General features: G+C 36.3%; 2 protein-coding genes across 2 annotated transcripts; both read left to right on the forward strand.

Moving 5' to 3' along the window:
* Positions 1-7,806: 7,806 nt before the first annotated feature.
* LOC140867205 (blue copper protein-like) lies at positions 7,807-8,756 on the forward strand. The gene is made up of 2 exons (XM_073272281.1): positions 7,807-8,042; positions 8,138-8,756. The coding sequence occupies exons 1-2, from the start codon at positions 7,862-7,864 to the stop codon at positions 8,605-8,607; spliced, it is 651 nt and encodes a 216-aa protein (XP_073128382.1). The 5' UTR covers positions 7,807-7,861; the 3' UTR covers positions 8,608-8,756.
* Positions 8,757-16,431: 7,675 nt separating this feature from the next.
* On the forward strand, positions 16,432-17,147 carry LOC140867715 (umecyanin-like). The gene is made up of 2 exons (XM_073272765.1): positions 16,432-16,634; positions 16,737-17,147. The coding sequence occupies exons 1-2, from the start codon at positions 16,451-16,453 to the stop codon at positions 17,069-17,071; spliced, it is 519 nt and encodes a 172-aa protein (XP_073128866.1). The 5' UTR covers positions 16,432-16,450; the 3' UTR covers positions 17,072-17,147.
* The last annotated feature ends 610 nt before the right edge of the window (positions 17,148-17,757 follow it).

Consider the following 17,757-nt stretch of genomic DNA (forward strand, 5'->3'; position numbering starts at 1 on the left):
AATCAGGTGAGGTGCAGTTTGATCTTTTGAAGAGAGAAAGATGACCCAAGTAAATCGAGAAAGGTCATCAATAACAACAAGAGCATATCTCATTCCCCCTATGCTTCTTACTGGTATAGGACCAAATAGGTCCATGTGAAGTAAGTCTAAACATTTGGAAGAAGACATACACCCTTTATTTTTAAAGGTTGCTCTCACCTGCTTTCCTAGTTGACAAGCAGGACAAACTTTGTCTTTTATAAAATCTCCTTCGGGCAGACCAGAAACCAAATCATGCTTCCTCAAGTTAAAAATGGACTTAAAATTTAGATGATTTAACCGCTTATGCCACAACCAATGTTTATCATGATGAGCAGTAAGACAAGTAGGTGAAGAAATATGTGAGCAAGACCAGTTTACCTTGTAGGTGTTTAGGTCTCGTACACCGGTCATAAGAGTCTCACCTTTGTCATTTTTTATGAGGCAAGTGTGTTTGTGAAACTCGATCGAATGATCATTGTCACATAATTGACTAATACTTATCAAATTATAGCATAGTTTGTCAACAAGTAACACATATTTAATAATGATGTTACCATGGATAATCTTACCCTTACCCACGGTTTTACCTTTGGAGTTGTCTCCAAAGCTGATCTTTGGTCCTTTGCACAACACCACTTCTGTTAGAAGTTCTGGATTCCCTGTCATGTGTCGTGAGCAACCGCTATCTAAATACCAGGTAGTGTCCTTGATAGAAGTGGTTTTCTCGCTCGTTTGGACTTTTAGTACCTGCAAAGAGTGAAGAACTTTTGGTACCCACATCTAGTAGGGTCCAGGTCGGATTAGCCCTTTCGGGACCCACACCTGGAACACCCTTACAGGTTTGCCCGTGTGTGTGTCCAGAAATCTGTGCGGTCGATAGGCAGTAAATGTGTGTGCTTGTGAGGTTGCTGTGTGCTGCTTGCCTTTTTGATTTTCATCAGTTAGCCTGTACCTCTTTTGAACTGGCCTGCAATTAAAGTACTGGTAAGGCTTCTCCTTTGACCATCTTTTCTTAGAGTAGTTAGACTCATTCCATGGCCTTTTGAAATTAGATTGGTTTCCCTTTCTTCTTTCATTAGGTTTTGGTTTGATCCAAGTTCCTCTTTGATTAGAGGTCTGGGGATCCACATATCCCAGCCCTCTATGCTTAGAGCTTCGTTCGTTAGATACTTTCTGATTTTTGTCAAAGCTGCACTTATCGTGTTCATATATCGTGCTGGACCTGACAAATCTTATTTTGTTAAGATTGCCTTTGTCCAGGCTTGACTGAATACAGGATTCCATAGACTGTTCATTTGTTCCAAACCCTAGACCGGTTTTATCATGTACCGGTCTTTGGATTTCTTGAATCTTGTCAATGGTTACAGAATATTTATTCCAAGCCTTAATGGTTTCAAGTAGTTTTTTATTCTCAATCAAGGTAGCTTGGAATACTCTTTTCAAGGTGTCGTTCTCAGTAGCCAGCAGACTTAGCTTGACCTTAAGACCATCAAGCTCTTTTTGCTGCATGCAGCTTGATTTGCTTGACTTATCTTTTAGGTCAGCTCTTTCTGCCTTTACTTCCTCGAACTCCTTGGATAATGCTTTGTATTCATTAGCCATTTCGTGTAAAGCAGTAACTAAATCACTGTGAGTAAATTCAGGTGAGCCAAAGTCAAATACCTCCTCAGCTTCTTCTTCGATGTCGGCCATAAGGCATTCCACTTTTTCATCATCGCTGTCATCTGAAGAGCTTCCGGTATTGGAGTTGTCAGAGTCAGACTCAGCCCACTTGCTTTTGCTTTCGTCTGCTACTAGAACCCTTTGATCTCTTCCTTTTCTAAACGTCCTTTTATCCTCCTTACCCCTTCTTCTTTCGGAGAATTGCTTCTGATCATTGTTCTTAGGCTTGGTGCAGTCTGCAATGAAGTGGCCTGACTTGCCACAGTTAAAACAGGTAGGACCATCCTTTGTATGGTCCGATTTATGATAATTTTTAAATTTAGAATTGTTTTTACGCATAAATCTACCAAATTTTTTGACAAAGAGTGTCATGGCTTCATTGCTGATTTGCTCAGCTGATCTCTTTGGAGCTTCCTCGACCGGTGGACATATCACGGTTGAGGTTAAGGCCTTGGTTGGTTGAGAAGTAGATGGTTCATCTTCTGTTCTCATGTTGAGCTCGAACTCGTAGGCTTTGAGATCTGCAAAGAGATCATGCAGTTCAACCTTGCTTAAGTCTTTTGACTCTCTCATGGCCACTGTCTTGATCTCCCATTCTTTGGGTAAAGCTCTCATAACCTTCACAGCAATTTCACGGTTAGTATAAGTTTTACCTAAAGCAATAAGATCACAGATGATACTACTGAACCGTTCATCAAATTCAGCCATGGTTTCCCCTGGCTTCATTTTGGCGTTGTCATATTTTTGAATGGCCAAAGTGAGCTTGTTTTCCTTTGTCTGGTCATTCCCTTCACATAGCTGAGTGAGCTTCTCCCAAATCTCCTTTGCTGTGGAACATGACTTGATTTTGCTGAACATATTCTTATCCAGTGTTTTGTATAGGATGTCCCGGGCCATATTGTGAAGATTGGCCTTCTTTTTGTCCTCAGTGGTCCACTCAGCTCTTGGTTTCTCAATCATTTGTCCTGCACCATCGGCTAGAGCTGGGTTGACCTTCATAATTTTGATAGGACCGTCTGTTATGACATATAGCATGTCATCATCCTGTGCTGCAAGATGTGCCTGCATGCGAATTTTCCAATCATCATACTCTTCTTTAGAAAACATAGGAATTCTGTTGAAAGAAGTCATGATTTTAAAACTTCAGATCAGCAGTTGAGAAAGGAACCCGCTCTGATACCACTTGTTGGGATCGGTTCAGAGGGTAGAGGGGGGGTGAATACACTCTGAAACTTTTCTTCTTCTTCTTTAAAATGATCAAGTGAGGTTTAGTTCACTTAATCTGTTTTCTCAACTTCTAAAACGGTTTGAACAACTTAAATAGTGCGGAAATAGTTCAGAGGTTTTAGTGATGCAAAGTTTATAATGCAATGTATGAGCAGAATGTAAGATAAATAGCAGTAAAGACTAAGGCACGATTTATGGAAGTTCGAAGGCTTAATCCTTCTACGTCTCCCCTTCTTCCACTTAGGAAGGAATTCACTAGAAGACTTTGGTTATTACAACGTCTTGTAATACACCCACTTCAGACTTAGGACTTATCCAATGCCTAATCCGAAACTCCTAGATTTACACAGATAAGATTCTCAGTTCTTATCAGACTGGTGGAAGCTTTCAGAGTAGCTTCAATTCTCTTCAACAATGAGTATAGTTGAGTTGAGCTTCTCAAACTGCAGAGCGGTCGAGAGGCTTGAAAACCCTAGGATGATCCTTGACGATCAGATATGTGAACTGTAGGCGAGGGTTTATTTGAGCAGCAAATGAATGATCTTGTAAGTGTGCTCAAGTATATCAGATGAGGACTTCTGATATTATTCAAGTGATTGAGTTGATTGAGATTTTTCTGAATTGCTTGTCTCTCTTTGTTGTCTACCCCCTTTTTTTTTGTTGTTTTCTCACTTCTTGAGCAATCTTCCCTTTATATAGGTCAATCATCAACGTCTTTATTTTGAACGTTCTGATGCTGCATTGAATGCACATTTAATGCTCATAAATGCATTGATGATTCTGCATGAAGATCGTACACTGCAGACAACTTCCAGGGTCCAAAACTGGAATAAACGGTCGAATGCTTTATCTGTAGTCATTCTGTGTTTTTGCCATTTTGGTGCAACCTGTTGTCTCGATTGCAGGAGTCAACATATCTTCTGACACGCCGGTTCTGCTTTTAATAAAAGATCTTGCAAAGAACATCTTGTCACAGGTACTTGTCTTGAGATATCCTGATAAGCAGTTGGCATTCTACCTGTAGAAATATTTGTCCTCTGCTGGTTTGAATAACCAGTCGATAAGCTTGTGACTTCAATCGGTCGAGAGACAAAGGCGGTTGACAAGCTTCCGGTAGATAGATTTATCCTCTGCTGGTTTTGATAGCCAGTCGATAGGCTTGTGACTTCAGCCGGTCGAGAGCAAAGGCGGTTGACAAGCTTCCGGTAGAAGTTGTAGTAGATTCCTGAAATACAATGGTTAGCAGCACATTCCTATACAATGAGTTGTTGTTTGTTATCACCAAAATATCGGATTCAACAAGAACATTTTTCAAGCAACTGGAAAATGATAATTCAAATTTCTGAAAACGATGAAATTGAAGACATAACAATATGTTATGAATAAGAACAAACATTGTTATCGAAATCCGATCAACAAAAACAAAATAATAAAAGTAACAATTTTTACTAAATGGAAAATGTATGAAAATACAAAAATGAATATCTTTAATTTATATTCTCAAAATATAAATTTTGATATAGAAAATTGTGAAAACAATTTGAAACATCTTAAAAATTGTCAATCTTCAATTGATAGTTTCGAAGATTTTCAAAATTTAGTAGAACAGATAGATTCAACAAAAATGCTTTTAATAGCCTTAAAAAAAATTAAGAAGTTCTATCATCTGTTAAAATGACAGAAGTAACAATTCCAAATCAAAATAGTCAGATTGATGAATCTGAAGAGAACCAAAAGTATAATTTGAATATTATATTTAATCAGAATAAGTTTGCTGAGATACAGAAAACAGGGTTTTCTAATTCAAAAATAAATCTAATAGACCAACCAGGAATATTAAGCAAGATTTCAAATTTTATTAATCCCAGAAAAAATTTAATTTATTATTCGATTCGTACAAAAGAACGATCTTGTAAAATAAATAACGAATCAAGGTCTAATACTCTGACGTTATTAACAACTCAAGATATTGATACCATCATGGCAAAAGCCAGTGAAAAAAAATGATCTGAACTGAAATATGTTCACATTGGAGGAATCAAAATAATAGTATCAGCTCACTACCGAGAAAAAATATATACACCAATTGAAATCACAGTTCGTGACAAAAGGATACGTAATTTTGAGGATTCTATCTTTGGAAAAATTGAAGGAAACTTATGTTACAAAAAGATGAAATTTTGTATTTATCCACAATACAATATATCTCTTTTTGATAAAAACATAAATGACGTTTTAACATTAGATTATTATTTTTATAGAAATAATCTTATGTTAACAGGAAACCATCCGATCAATATAAACTATGTTGTCGGTTTAGCAATAAGTAATAATTCTCAAACAGGAATAATTTCAACAAAACCAACTATTTCTGTTGAAAGAATGTTTGAAAATATTACAAGAATTGAACACCCTCGAAAAGCATTTATTGAAGAAATAAATCCCTATAAAAGATGAAGTTCAGATGACCTCCAAATCACAAAACTGTCTATACCAAGAAGATCATTATCATTTGCTAGAAATGATGAAGATATTCTTGAAAAGATTGGAACCATGAATCAAAATATTCTTAAAATTAAACAAGCTATTGTTAATGAATCAACCTCATCGCAATGACGTCCTTAATAAAATTAGAAAAATATCTAGAAGATTTAGAAAATAATATTAATAACATCAATCTATCAATACAAGAATTAGAGAAGAATTTCAAAGAATATATTGATTTAGCAACGACTAGATTAATAATTGAACATGAAAAACATAGTAATGAAATATTAAACTATCTTAAAGAAGTTCTTCCAATAGATAAATGAAAATGGAAAATGGAAGAAGAACCACCATTCAAAATTGAATCATGGTATAGAAATCTCCTTAGTTATGGCAAACATAAGTATGGTGATGTTTAGTGAAACAGACTCATCTGATTTTGAACAAATAGGAGTAAATACAGAAGAATTATGTCATTCACATCAGGAATCAGAACAATACAGAGATATGGATATTTCAGAATCAGAATCTGAAGATGATTCTAGACCACGATTAAATCTACGAACGAATGTAGAAGGCAGTGGTGGAAGAGATGATGAAAAATTTAAATATAACAGAGACCAATACTCTGGATCTTATAAAGATGTTAGAGATATTCTTAGAGAATAAAAAACATCAGGATTTGTGAAACAGAATATCTTAGATTTAGGTTGTTCAACAGCCAAAGAAAGAAAATCAAAGATAGATCATTGGGCAAATGAACTATCAGTACAAATTCAATTAACACCATTATTAGACAAAAGTGAGAATATTCAAGTTTTAACTCATGGGATGATAAAAATGACACTGGTAGGAGCAGTAAGAACTTGGGTTGAAAACCTAGTAATTACTAATATACCACAATGAATGAAAGGACATCGATATTTTGAACTATTTGTTGATGCCTTGTACCAAGAATTTTTAGGAGTTTCTAATAATGACGCTAATTTAGTAGCCAAAAATATAGAACAAAATAGAGCAATTTTTATTCTGGATAATATAAAATTATGTAATCTATGTTATCTAGAAGAATTTATATGTGATTATGAAACAAACTATTATCAGTTAATAGATGCTGATAAAAAAGAGCATTATAAATTAAGTATTTTTAATAAAATACCTAATATACCAATAAATAGTAAAGATGAATTCTTAACTAGTGCTTATGCCAAAACACTAGGAGAAGCTATTAAATTTATTAAAGACGTTATAACAAAGAAATGTCATGAAGTAACATTAAATAAAAGAATATCCAAATCTTACAAACAAAACAATAAACTTTGTTGTGACAAAATGGAATTCACAGTAAAAGAATACGGTTGTAAAACAAACATGTCACACAAACATTTAAAAGGACAGAAACATAATAAATTAAATAAAGTTTATAAATCTTTTAATAGGAAATTTATTCCCTATAAGAAAAAGAAATTTAGAAGGAATTTCTTCATAAAAACCTTATAAAAGAAAATTTTATAAAAAGTTTGATAATAAAAAACCACCTTGCCCAAAAGGTAAAGGAAAGAACTGCACATGTTGGTTGTGCAATGAAGAACGTCATTATACAAATGAATGTCCAAAACGAAACGAAAAGAAAAATAAAGTTATTTTTCTTGAAGAAATATATACTATTGGATTCTATCCAGTAGAAACAATTGAATTTTCATCCGACGATGAAAATATTTATTATCTTGATGAATCAAGTGAATCAGATTTTGAATCCGATTCCACATTTGATAATTTAAGAAATAATAATGATTAAAATAAAGACAAGGGCATTTTCGGAAGACAATTCTAGGAAGTAAATTGAAACTTATGTTTGATTTAGGGAGTTATCTACAAGTTGCCCATAAAAGTTTTACTAATAAATTTATATACCACACTTATAAATTTTAAGTTTTCTTTAAAAATTTTACAAAATATAATTCCCCCAAATTTTACTATCAAATTACAAATTATATTTTAAAGTTTTGTCAATAACCAAATTAGAATTCCAATTCCATAGATTTAAAACCAAAATCCCATTTTTAGTCATCTAAACACTGATAATATATTAATACTTTTTTTTTTTTTTTTTTTATCGTTTACACTGTTCCCACGCTTACCTATAATAATAATCCAAAAGTTCTACTCGCAAAGTCAATCTTGATTTGAATGACTCAACTGAAGTTACCCTAATACTTCTTTCACTAATTTTCCTAACTCGTATTTGAATATTCCACTGCTATTTCTTCTTTGATGGGTTCCAAATTTCCAATAAATTCCATATTCCCACGGGAAAGTCACGCATTTGTAATTTGGACCACTTCAACCACCCCTCACTATATAAGTCACCACATATTAACACTTTGCAAATCACAAATCCTCAATTAATCCAAGAATCAGCTATAGCCAGCAGCATTCGTATAATTTCCTCTGCTTAGTAAAAATGGATAGAGCTCGATTATCGACTCTTTTTTGTGCCATTTTTGCTGCTATGCTGAGCGTCGCTGCAGCGCAAAATGTGTACATAGTCGGAGATGGAATGGGATGGGATATACCTCGTGATAGCTCTGTTTCATATCCCAACTGGGCTTCCGGCAAAACATTCTCCGTCGGAGATATACTCGGTAATTCATACTTCATCTAAAGTATACACATTATGTTATAAGTATTAATTCATGCATGAAAATTGAATCTATGTCTATAATTTTTTTTTTTTCAGTTTTCAATTTTGTGACAAATCAACACGACCTTGTCGAAGTGACCAGAGCCTCATACGATGCATGTGACGACGATAATAAGTTAGGCAGCGTAATCGCCACCGGACCGGAGAATGTCACTCTCACCACCACCGGCGACCATTACTACATTTGCACGTTCGGCCGCCACTGCGCGGCCGGGCAGAAACTCGCCGTCACGGTTGGGTCATCCACTCCCGGCGGCGCGAATCCACCAACGAGGGCCCCTCCAACCACCCCCGCCACGCCCTCTCCGGCCTCATCCCAATTACCCGATCCCTGTGCTCCGGTCCCATCCCCATCTCCGTCCCCGTACTCGACTCCAAATGCAGGAAGTGGTACTTCCACTCCTGCGGCGGCAAGACCACCATCTCTACCTGATTCCGCCTCAACTTCATTGGCTTCTGGTTTCTTGCTTGTTCTGTTGTCCATTGGCGTGACGCTGATTATTTAAAAGATTAAATTTTTTGTTGTTGTTGTTGTTGTGTTTTTACATGCTCACGGTTTTGTATTTTAGAAAACATATACTTTGGACTCATTTTGCCTAATTTTTGTAATTTTACTCATTATATACTTTGAGATCAATAAATTTTTGTTTGCGATAATATCATTATACGTTTATTATTTTTTTTGTGACGTGAGAATCCGTAACCGCTATACTTATATGTTTATTATTATTTGCATGCTTTGACTTTACAAATTATAATTGGTTAATGTTGCAAAGTTTATAAGTGGAAGGTATAACGACAGGCGTAAATCTAACTCATATATATCTAGCATCAACTTTATATTTTTTGATCTACTGAATAAATAAATGAAGACTAAAAAAAAATTCAAAGAAAATTAATATCCAAAATACGCTTCGGTGTTATTATTAAATAGACCAGAAACAATACAATTTTTATTATATTTTTTTGAAAAATTAAACAATACAAGTTGAATGACACTGTACCCTAAGAAATAAGAGTGACTCGAATTTAAGTTGACGCATCCCAAATCTTAAAAAAAAAACATGTTAATTATGAAATGCTAGTTTTTTTCTTTTTTTTTAAAACCATTATTTTCCTTTACTGCCTAAAACAAATAAGGTTGTTTAACCTCAAATCCAAAAATGCTATATCGCATGATCTCAAGCATTAATGTATAAGATATACATTCTTGCAAGTTAGGAATATAATTTTTACTTTGATGAATGTTGTGCAGTTATGTACGTCGATACTTGTTGTGAATAGGAACGGAGTCTAGAAATTCAATTAAGACAAAATTGATTTTTAAAATAATTAATTATCAAAATAATATAATTATGGTATTTGACCTGTACATATAAAATAGTTATTATTACTATTATATTTGTATATTGTTCATATCACTTTTTTTTTTGTTTTTTTATAAAGCTATATCGAGATTGAGATAAATGGATGGAGTGGTCTGGATAAATCATTTAAAAAATTAATGTTATTGAAAATGTGGGTGGTTAATGGTGTCATCCTAAAAATAAAAGAAATTCTATTTGCAACCACATACCCCTACTGGATCCATCCCTGGTTGTGGGCGAGTTCAAAAATTATAATTTTATGATATAATAATTATACGGCGTAAACAAGTAATATTTTTTTACTCCACGAATATATACATTGACTATATTAATTATTTATTTGGGATCCAAGGAAAGGAATTGACTCGAAATATGGAAACAGAGGCTTCCAAGACACAGGGGAATTCAATATTTTAATTAAAGTCTATATATGTAGGTAACTCAAAATTCTCTGTGGCCACAAAAGAGTAACCGGTACGTAACGACTCCTAATTCCTTGAAAACAACTTACCTCTAAAATTTTTGATGGGCACATATTTTTGTAACGACAAATTTCACCACTGCAATCACACGATCAAAACAGCGAGCCAAGAGTTTAACTCTTTTTCTTTAATACAAAATTTGCTCCGCTTAGGTGCTAACGGGATTGTGCAAAGTGTCTCCCAAGATAGAACGCTTTACAACTTTGAGTAGCAGCACTGCAAACCCAAAGAACTTCGAACACAAAGTGCTTTAAAGAAACTCTTTTATGAAGAGAAACAAGAGAGATCAAAACTCTCTATGCAAGACAAGAGAAGAAAGAATGAGTGAATTGGTGAGTTCGAATGAATGCAGGGGCTATCTATTTATAGACGTTGGAAAGCTGCCTCGGACGGTTGCAACGTTGGAAAGCTGCCTCGGACGGTTGCACCCCTTCGATGCATGCATGGCCGAAAAGTTGCAATGGTTCGGTCTGACACACGAAAAGTTGCACTGATTCGAGCTGGATGGTTGCACTGATTCGGAAGCAAAATAAAATATTTAATTAATTTTTGTCCAAAAAAGTTATATTTATGTCAAAGCCAGCCCAGTCCACGCCCGTGCCGGCCGGACGGACGGCGGCGGCGGCGCGCGCGTGTGGCTAATGGTTCGAACCTAGCCTAGACTAGGTCCGCTCCCTTTAACAAACATGGGTACCCCTTGGGGCCCCAACCCATTGTCTAAACTTTGACATTATATAGTGCAATTTATTCCCACATTTTATCAATGTGGGACAATGAGCATAAAGCCTCATTCACCATCCATTTGTCCATAACAAATTTTCCAACAATCCCCCACATGAATGTGATTTATGCGAATATGTATGCATATGCTAAAACAGAGTTTCTTACGAAAATTATTGTATGAGGAGAGGTAGCTTACGGCTTTGAACCTTCCTTAGTGAAATACTATCGGATTTACTAGGCTGCCTAGTGAACGTGATGTCTTGAACTATTCAGCCGTTGATGTAAACCAAGACAACAGTATTCACACAATAATTTTTCTCACACTTTATTTGTTCTCATGGTTTTGTCCGTTTTGGCCCTGGACAAAATCTTGGATTCTTAAGTGTTTCTTTGAAGCGGCCCATCTTCACACTTAAATAGGTGACCTCATATTATATGAGTATCCTGCCATACCCTATTTCTTAAAGAAATATAGGAATCATTAAAAGTTTTAAAACTTAACCTCACTACATGCACAGGTTTCACTTTTATCCTAGGAATGAGAAGAGAACGAAGTTCTAAGTGCACACGAACATTCATAACTTGATTTTCCCATTGAACCAAGATCTTGGGATCTCCAATCTACAAGGTTGGGTTTCCGCTATGAATATTCTTTAATTTTGTAGGTTTTAATCTCATTCCTCTTGATAAGCAGTTTACTTGATCTCTCCCTAAACCTTTTGTCAACGGATCCGCTAAGTTATCTTTTGATTTTACATAATCAACTGCGATAACTCCATTTGAGATCAACTGCCTAATGGTATTATGTCTTCGACGTATGTGTCTTGACTTACCATTATACACTACTTTGTGCCCTACCAATAGCCGACTGACTATCGCAATGTATCATAATTGCTGGCACTGGTTTCGTCCAACACGGAATATCTTCTAGAAAATTACGAAGCCATTCCGCTTCTTCTCCCGCTTTGTCTAAAGCTATGAATTCCGATTCCATTGTGGAACGAGCTATACACGTTTGTTTTGAGGATTTCCACGACACAGCTCCTCCACCAATGGTGAACACATATCCACTTGTGGATTTAGAATCTTTTGTGTCGGATATCCAATTTGCATCACAGTATCCTTCTAGTACGGAAGGATATGTTGCATCACAGTATCACAGAATACTTTCCAATGATCATTACTAGGATTACTTTTAAATCTACTCAATTTATTTATTGAGTATGCAATATCAGGACGAGTACAATTTGTAATATACATTAGACTCCCAATTATCCTTGCATATTGCTGTTGAGATACGGGTTCACCTCGATTTTTGGATAAATGTAAACTTAAATCCACGGGTGATTTTAACGGTGTGACGTCATATGCGTTGAATTTCCTAAGTACTTTCTCAATGTAATGAGATTGTGTTAGGATAATTCCTTCAGGCGCTTTTACAATCTTAATTCCTAAGATAACGTCAGCTTCTCCCATATCTTTCATATCAAAATGTTTTGTCAATATTTTCTTAGTTTTCATGATGATATCATGATTACTATCCATTATGAGCATGTCGTCTACATATAGACAAACAATTACATATGAGTCATGTGTGCCTTTTATATAAACACATTTATCACACTCATTAATCTTGAATCCATTTGACATCATTGTTTTGTCAAACTTTTCGTGCCATTATTTAGGAGCTTGTTTGAGCCCATACAATGATTTAATGAGTCGACACACTTTCTTTTCTTGACCGGGAGTAATGAATCCTTCAGGTTGTGCCATATATATTTCTTCCTCTAACTCACCATTTAAAAAGGCCGTTTTAACATCCATTTGATGAATTTCGAGATTATTTAAAGCAGCAATTGCTATAAGTACTCGAATAGAAGTTATTCTTGTAACAGGTGAATAAGTGTCAAAGAAATTCAACCCTTCTTTTTGTCTAAATTCTTTGGCCACTAACCTTGCTTTGTATTTTTTAACAGATCCATCAGCTTTGTATTTTCTTTTTAGGATCCATTTGCATCCTAAAGTTTTGCTTCCCGGTGGGAGATCTACTAACTCCCAAGTATGATTTTGCATGATGGAATCTATTTCGCTTTTTATGGCCTCTTTCCAAAGCGGAGCGTCAGGACTAGATAACGCTTTGCTTAAGGTCCTTGGATCATTTTCTATAGCATAACTAAGAAAATCAGGACCAAAAGTTTTAGCTATTTTAGCTCTCTTACTACGCCTTGGTTCTTCGTTTTCATGAGTTTCCTCATTATTGGATTCATGAACTCTTTTCGAAGATCTCTTTTCTTTTCCTTCGTTACAAGGAAAGACGTTCTCAAAAAATGCAGCATTCCTTGATTCAATAATGGTATTTTCATGTATATCAGGAATCACTGACTTGTGCACTAGGAATCTATATGCACTACTGTTGTTTGCATATCCAATGAAGATGCAATCTACAGTCTTAGGTCCAATCTTCACTTGTTTTGGCTTTGGTATTTCTACTTTCGCCAAACACCCCCACACTTTCAAGTATTTGTATGAGGGCTTATGTCCTTTCCACAATTCGTAAGGAGTTTCATTTTTCTTTTTATATGGAATTTTGTTAAGAATATGATTTGCCGAAAGTATTGCTTCCCCCCACAAGTTTTGGGGAAGTCCAGAACTTATTAGCATGGCATTCATCATTTCTTTCAGAGTACGGTTTTTTCTTTCCGCAACACCATTAGATTGTGGTGAATAAGGAGCAGTTGTTTGATGAATAATGCCAGATTCATTGCAAAATTCTTCAAATGGAGCAACATATTCACCTCCTCTATCACTACGAATTTTCTTGATTCTTTTGCCTAATTGATTTTCAACTTCATTCTTATAGGTCTTAAATGCTTCAAGAGCTTCATCTTTGCTTCTTAAAAGAAACATATAACAAAATCTTGTGCAATCATCTATGAATGTAATAAAGTACTTTTTCCCACCTCTAGTTTGAACAAACTTTAAATCACAAACATCGGTGTGAACTAGTTCTAGAGGTATTGTACTTCTTTCCACTGTGTGAAAATGTACTTTAGTTAATTTAGCTTCAACACATATTTCACATTTGTAGTTTGAATCAATCTTAGTTCTTGGAATAAGATTTAATTTCCCAAGTTTTTTCAAAGTGTTGAAGTTAACATGTCCTAATCTAGTATGCCATAAATTAGAACATTCAACCAAGTAATTCAAAACATTAACTTTATTACTTTCAAGATCACGAAGTACAGTCATTACATTCATTTTGAACAGTCCCTTTTCTATATATCCTTTTCCTAGGAACTGTCCATTTTTCATGATTACAACTTTGCCGGCTTCAAACACTATTCTAAATCCGGCCTTGACCAGTCTAGACCCTGATACAAGATTCTTTCTTATGTCCGGAACATGGAGGACATCGATGAGAGTAAGCTCTTTTCCCGAAGTCATCTTGATCACCACTTTGCCTAATCCAACGATCTTAGAAGTCGCATTGTTACCCATATATAGCTCTCGTCCACTTATAGGAGTATACTTCGAGAATAGATCCTTGTCAGCACAGACATGTCGCGTAGCTCCAGTGTCGATAAACCATTCTTTGGGATGATCAACCATGTTAGCCTCAAAGATCACTGCTGACAGATCTATCTCGGACAAATCAATAGGCACAGATTTGTGTTGGACCACATTTTCCCGGTATTGATTGTCCTTCTTCGGTAAGCGACAATCCTTGGCCTTGTGGTTCGTCTTCCCACAGTTCTAACATGTTCCTTTCCATTTCTTGTTCTTCCCTTGGCTTCACATCTTTTCCAAAATGCTTTCTTTTCTTCATAGCGTTTGGCTCCACCAAATTTGCCTTCGCTTCCATCGGTATCTTACCAGCTTTGTTCTCCGACTTGCGATTGTCTTCCTCAATTCGCAGCCTTACTATCAAGTCCTCGAGCCCCATTTCCTTGCGTTTATGCTTTAAATAATTCTTGAAGTCTTTCCATAAAGGAGGAAGCTTCTCGATTATAGCAGCAACTTGGAAGGACTCACTGATCATTATCCCTTCGGCCATTATATCATGGATGATGATTTGGAACTCTTGCACTTGGCTAATCACCGTCTTGGTATCAACCATTTTGAACTCAAGAAACTTTCCGACTAAAAATTTCTTTGTGCCAGCATCCTCGGTCTTATATTTTTTCTCCAAGGATTCCCATAGTTCCTTAGCAGTTTTGGTTGCAGAATATACACTATACAGTGTATTGTCCAACCCATTCAGTACGTAGTTTCGGCACAAGAAGTCGCTGTGACACCATGCATCGAAAGCAGACCTTGTTTGTGTGTCAGCATCCGGTGCCAGAATAGCAACGACTTCCTTCAGAAACCTCGCAAGATGAAGTGTTGTGAGGTAAAACAACATCTTCTGCTGCCATGTTTTGAAGTCAGTACCGGAGAACTTCTCAGGTTTCTCGGCATGGGCAGTAGAAGCAGGGGCCGTAGGTGGCGGCGGCGTAACATGTGGTGGTGGCATAACAGGGGGCGGTGGTGGGGGCGTAATACTGGCAGATGGATCAGTAGCCATGAAACGAAAATTTTGTCTTAAACTTGTAACGACAAATTTCACCACTGCAACCACACGATCAAAACAGCGAGCCAAGAGTTTAACTCTTTTTCTTTAAGACAAAATTTGCCCCGCCTAGGTGCTAACGGGATTGTGCAAAGTGTCTCCCAAGATAGAATGCTTTACAACTTTGAGTAGCAGCACTGCAAACCCAAAGAACTTCGAACACAAAGTGCTTTAAAGAAACTCTTTTATGAAGAGAAACAAGAGAGATCAAAACTCTCTATGCAAGACAAGAGAAGAAAGAATGAGTGAATTGGTGAGTTCGAATGAATGCAGGGGCTATTTATTTATAGATGTTGGAAAGCTGCCTCGGACGGTTGCACCCCTTCGATGCATGCATGGCCGAAAAGTTGCAATGGTTCGGTCTGAAGAGATGCACCTGTTCAGCCGAATGGACGCACTGTTTCGGACCAAAAGTCGTGCCCGTTCACACGAAAAGTTGCACTGATTCGAGCTGGATGGTTGCACTGATTCGGAAGCAAAATAAAATATTTAACCCACGCTTGTGCCGGCCGTCCGACCGGCGGCGCGCGTGTGGCTAATGGTTCGAACCTAGCCTAGACTAGGTCCGCTCCCTTTAACAAACATGGGTACCCCATGGGGCCCCAACCCATTGTCTAAACTTTGACATTATATAGTGCAATTTATTCCAACATTTTATCAATGTGGGACAATGAGCATAAAGCCTCATTCACCATCCATGTGTCCATAACAAATTTTCCAACAATTTTTTCCAGTGGACCCGTGATAATGTGAATAATCAACCAAAAAGTAATATATCACCAAAGATTTTTATGTGAAATAATAAGTTATTTCACATTCTGAGCAGTCATTAATTACACGATTGAAATGTCGACCATTCTTTAATTAGTACTCGATATAGTCAAGCTCCCGAAGAAGCCAAGTCCCTGAGTTGATTTGTCCGTAATCGTACTTGATTCAGTCCACATTTGAACTTTCTTGCATCATTAATTGCCTGTGGGGGGTTCCAAAATTTGTAGCCCAACACCTCACCAATTCCACAAATAAATCCGAGGATTATTTCAACAGCACTTCAGTATATATATATATCACTTTGCAACTCCCACAATTTCCCATCCAAGAATTAATCATCTAGCTAGCAATATCTATCTAATATTTCAAAGAATCAGACACACACACACATATAGTTATGGGCAGAGTTTCGACGTTCTTGGTTGTTTTCAGTGCCGTTTTCGCGGCGGTGTTGTATTCTTCGGCGGCACAAACCGTACACACGGTTGGTGGCGACATATGTTGGGAAATACCACCAAACAGTTCTCTCTCGTACACTAATTGGACTTCTGGCAAAACATTTTCCGTCGGGGACATACTCAGTACGTATGATTTTATCTATGATATATATATTAGTTCGTACATTGTGACAAAATCAATATAATCTAATTTCTCATATGTTGGCTTTTTGTTTTTGTTCCCAGTTTTTAACTTCGAGACCAACCAACATGATGTGGCACGGGTAACCAAAGCCTCGTACGATGCATGCAACGACGACAATGTCATCGGCAATGTAATAACCACCGAACCGGCTAACATCACTCTCGCCACCCCCGGCGATCATTACTACATTTGCACGTTCGGCAGCCACTGCGTGGCGGGACAGAAACTTGCCATTACGGTGAGAGCCTCCTCGTCCGCTCTTGGCCGCGGCCCCGCTGCTGCGCCCGTTTCGCCCCCGGATTCAGCCTCAACTTCGTTGGTTTCTTGTTTCCTCCTAGTTTTCGCGCTCTCCATCGGCGTGGCGTTGATTCTCTAAGAAGACGCTTGTAGATTTAAATTTGATGCACTCTAGAGACGTACATGGGACATTATGTTTCTTTGTTGTTTACTTCTACATACGTTTTTAATTGCGTGACATTGTCTATTGCTAGTTATGATGATGTGATCAATAAACTTATTATTATTCCGCTTTAAAAAACGTGACACGGAAAAACGAACAAAATTTGTTCTATTGCCATCTGATATGAAGCCCCTTGAAATTTTCGAGAGCCCTTGCATATTTACATTTGCATGTATCTATACAATGGATTGAGTTCACGCTCGCACAAGATTAGATTTATTGTAATCAATTTAAAATAAGATCATTGGATTTAGCACGATGTTTGTACACTATTAGTTTCCACCCGTTTATAAAACATACACAAGGACCTTTTTTTCATTTTTTTTTTGGGGTCTACAATGGGTTAAAATAAGTGATATAATTAAGGGGACTTTAATTTTATCAATTCATTTCTTTAATTCAAATAATTTGACTAATTCATTTATTTCATTCAAATTAATTTATTTCATTACCTTTTTGCTTAATTTTATTTCATAAGGGTATCTGTATGAATACTACGTACTATCCCAAAAAAATCTAAAAAAATATAAATGTTAAGATTTATCAATAATATACGTAAAGTTCACTATTTTTTCATTGGAAATACTATTTATATATACTAG

The sequence above is a fragment of the Henckelia pumila genome, chromosome 4, assembly GCF_033568475.1.
Source record: "Henckelia pumila isolate YLH828 chromosome 4, ASM3356847v2, whole genome shotgun sequence".
Taxonomy (NCBI): domain Eukaryota; kingdom Viridiplantae; phylum Streptophyta; class Magnoliopsida; order Lamiales; family Gesneriaceae; genus Henckelia; species Henckelia pumila.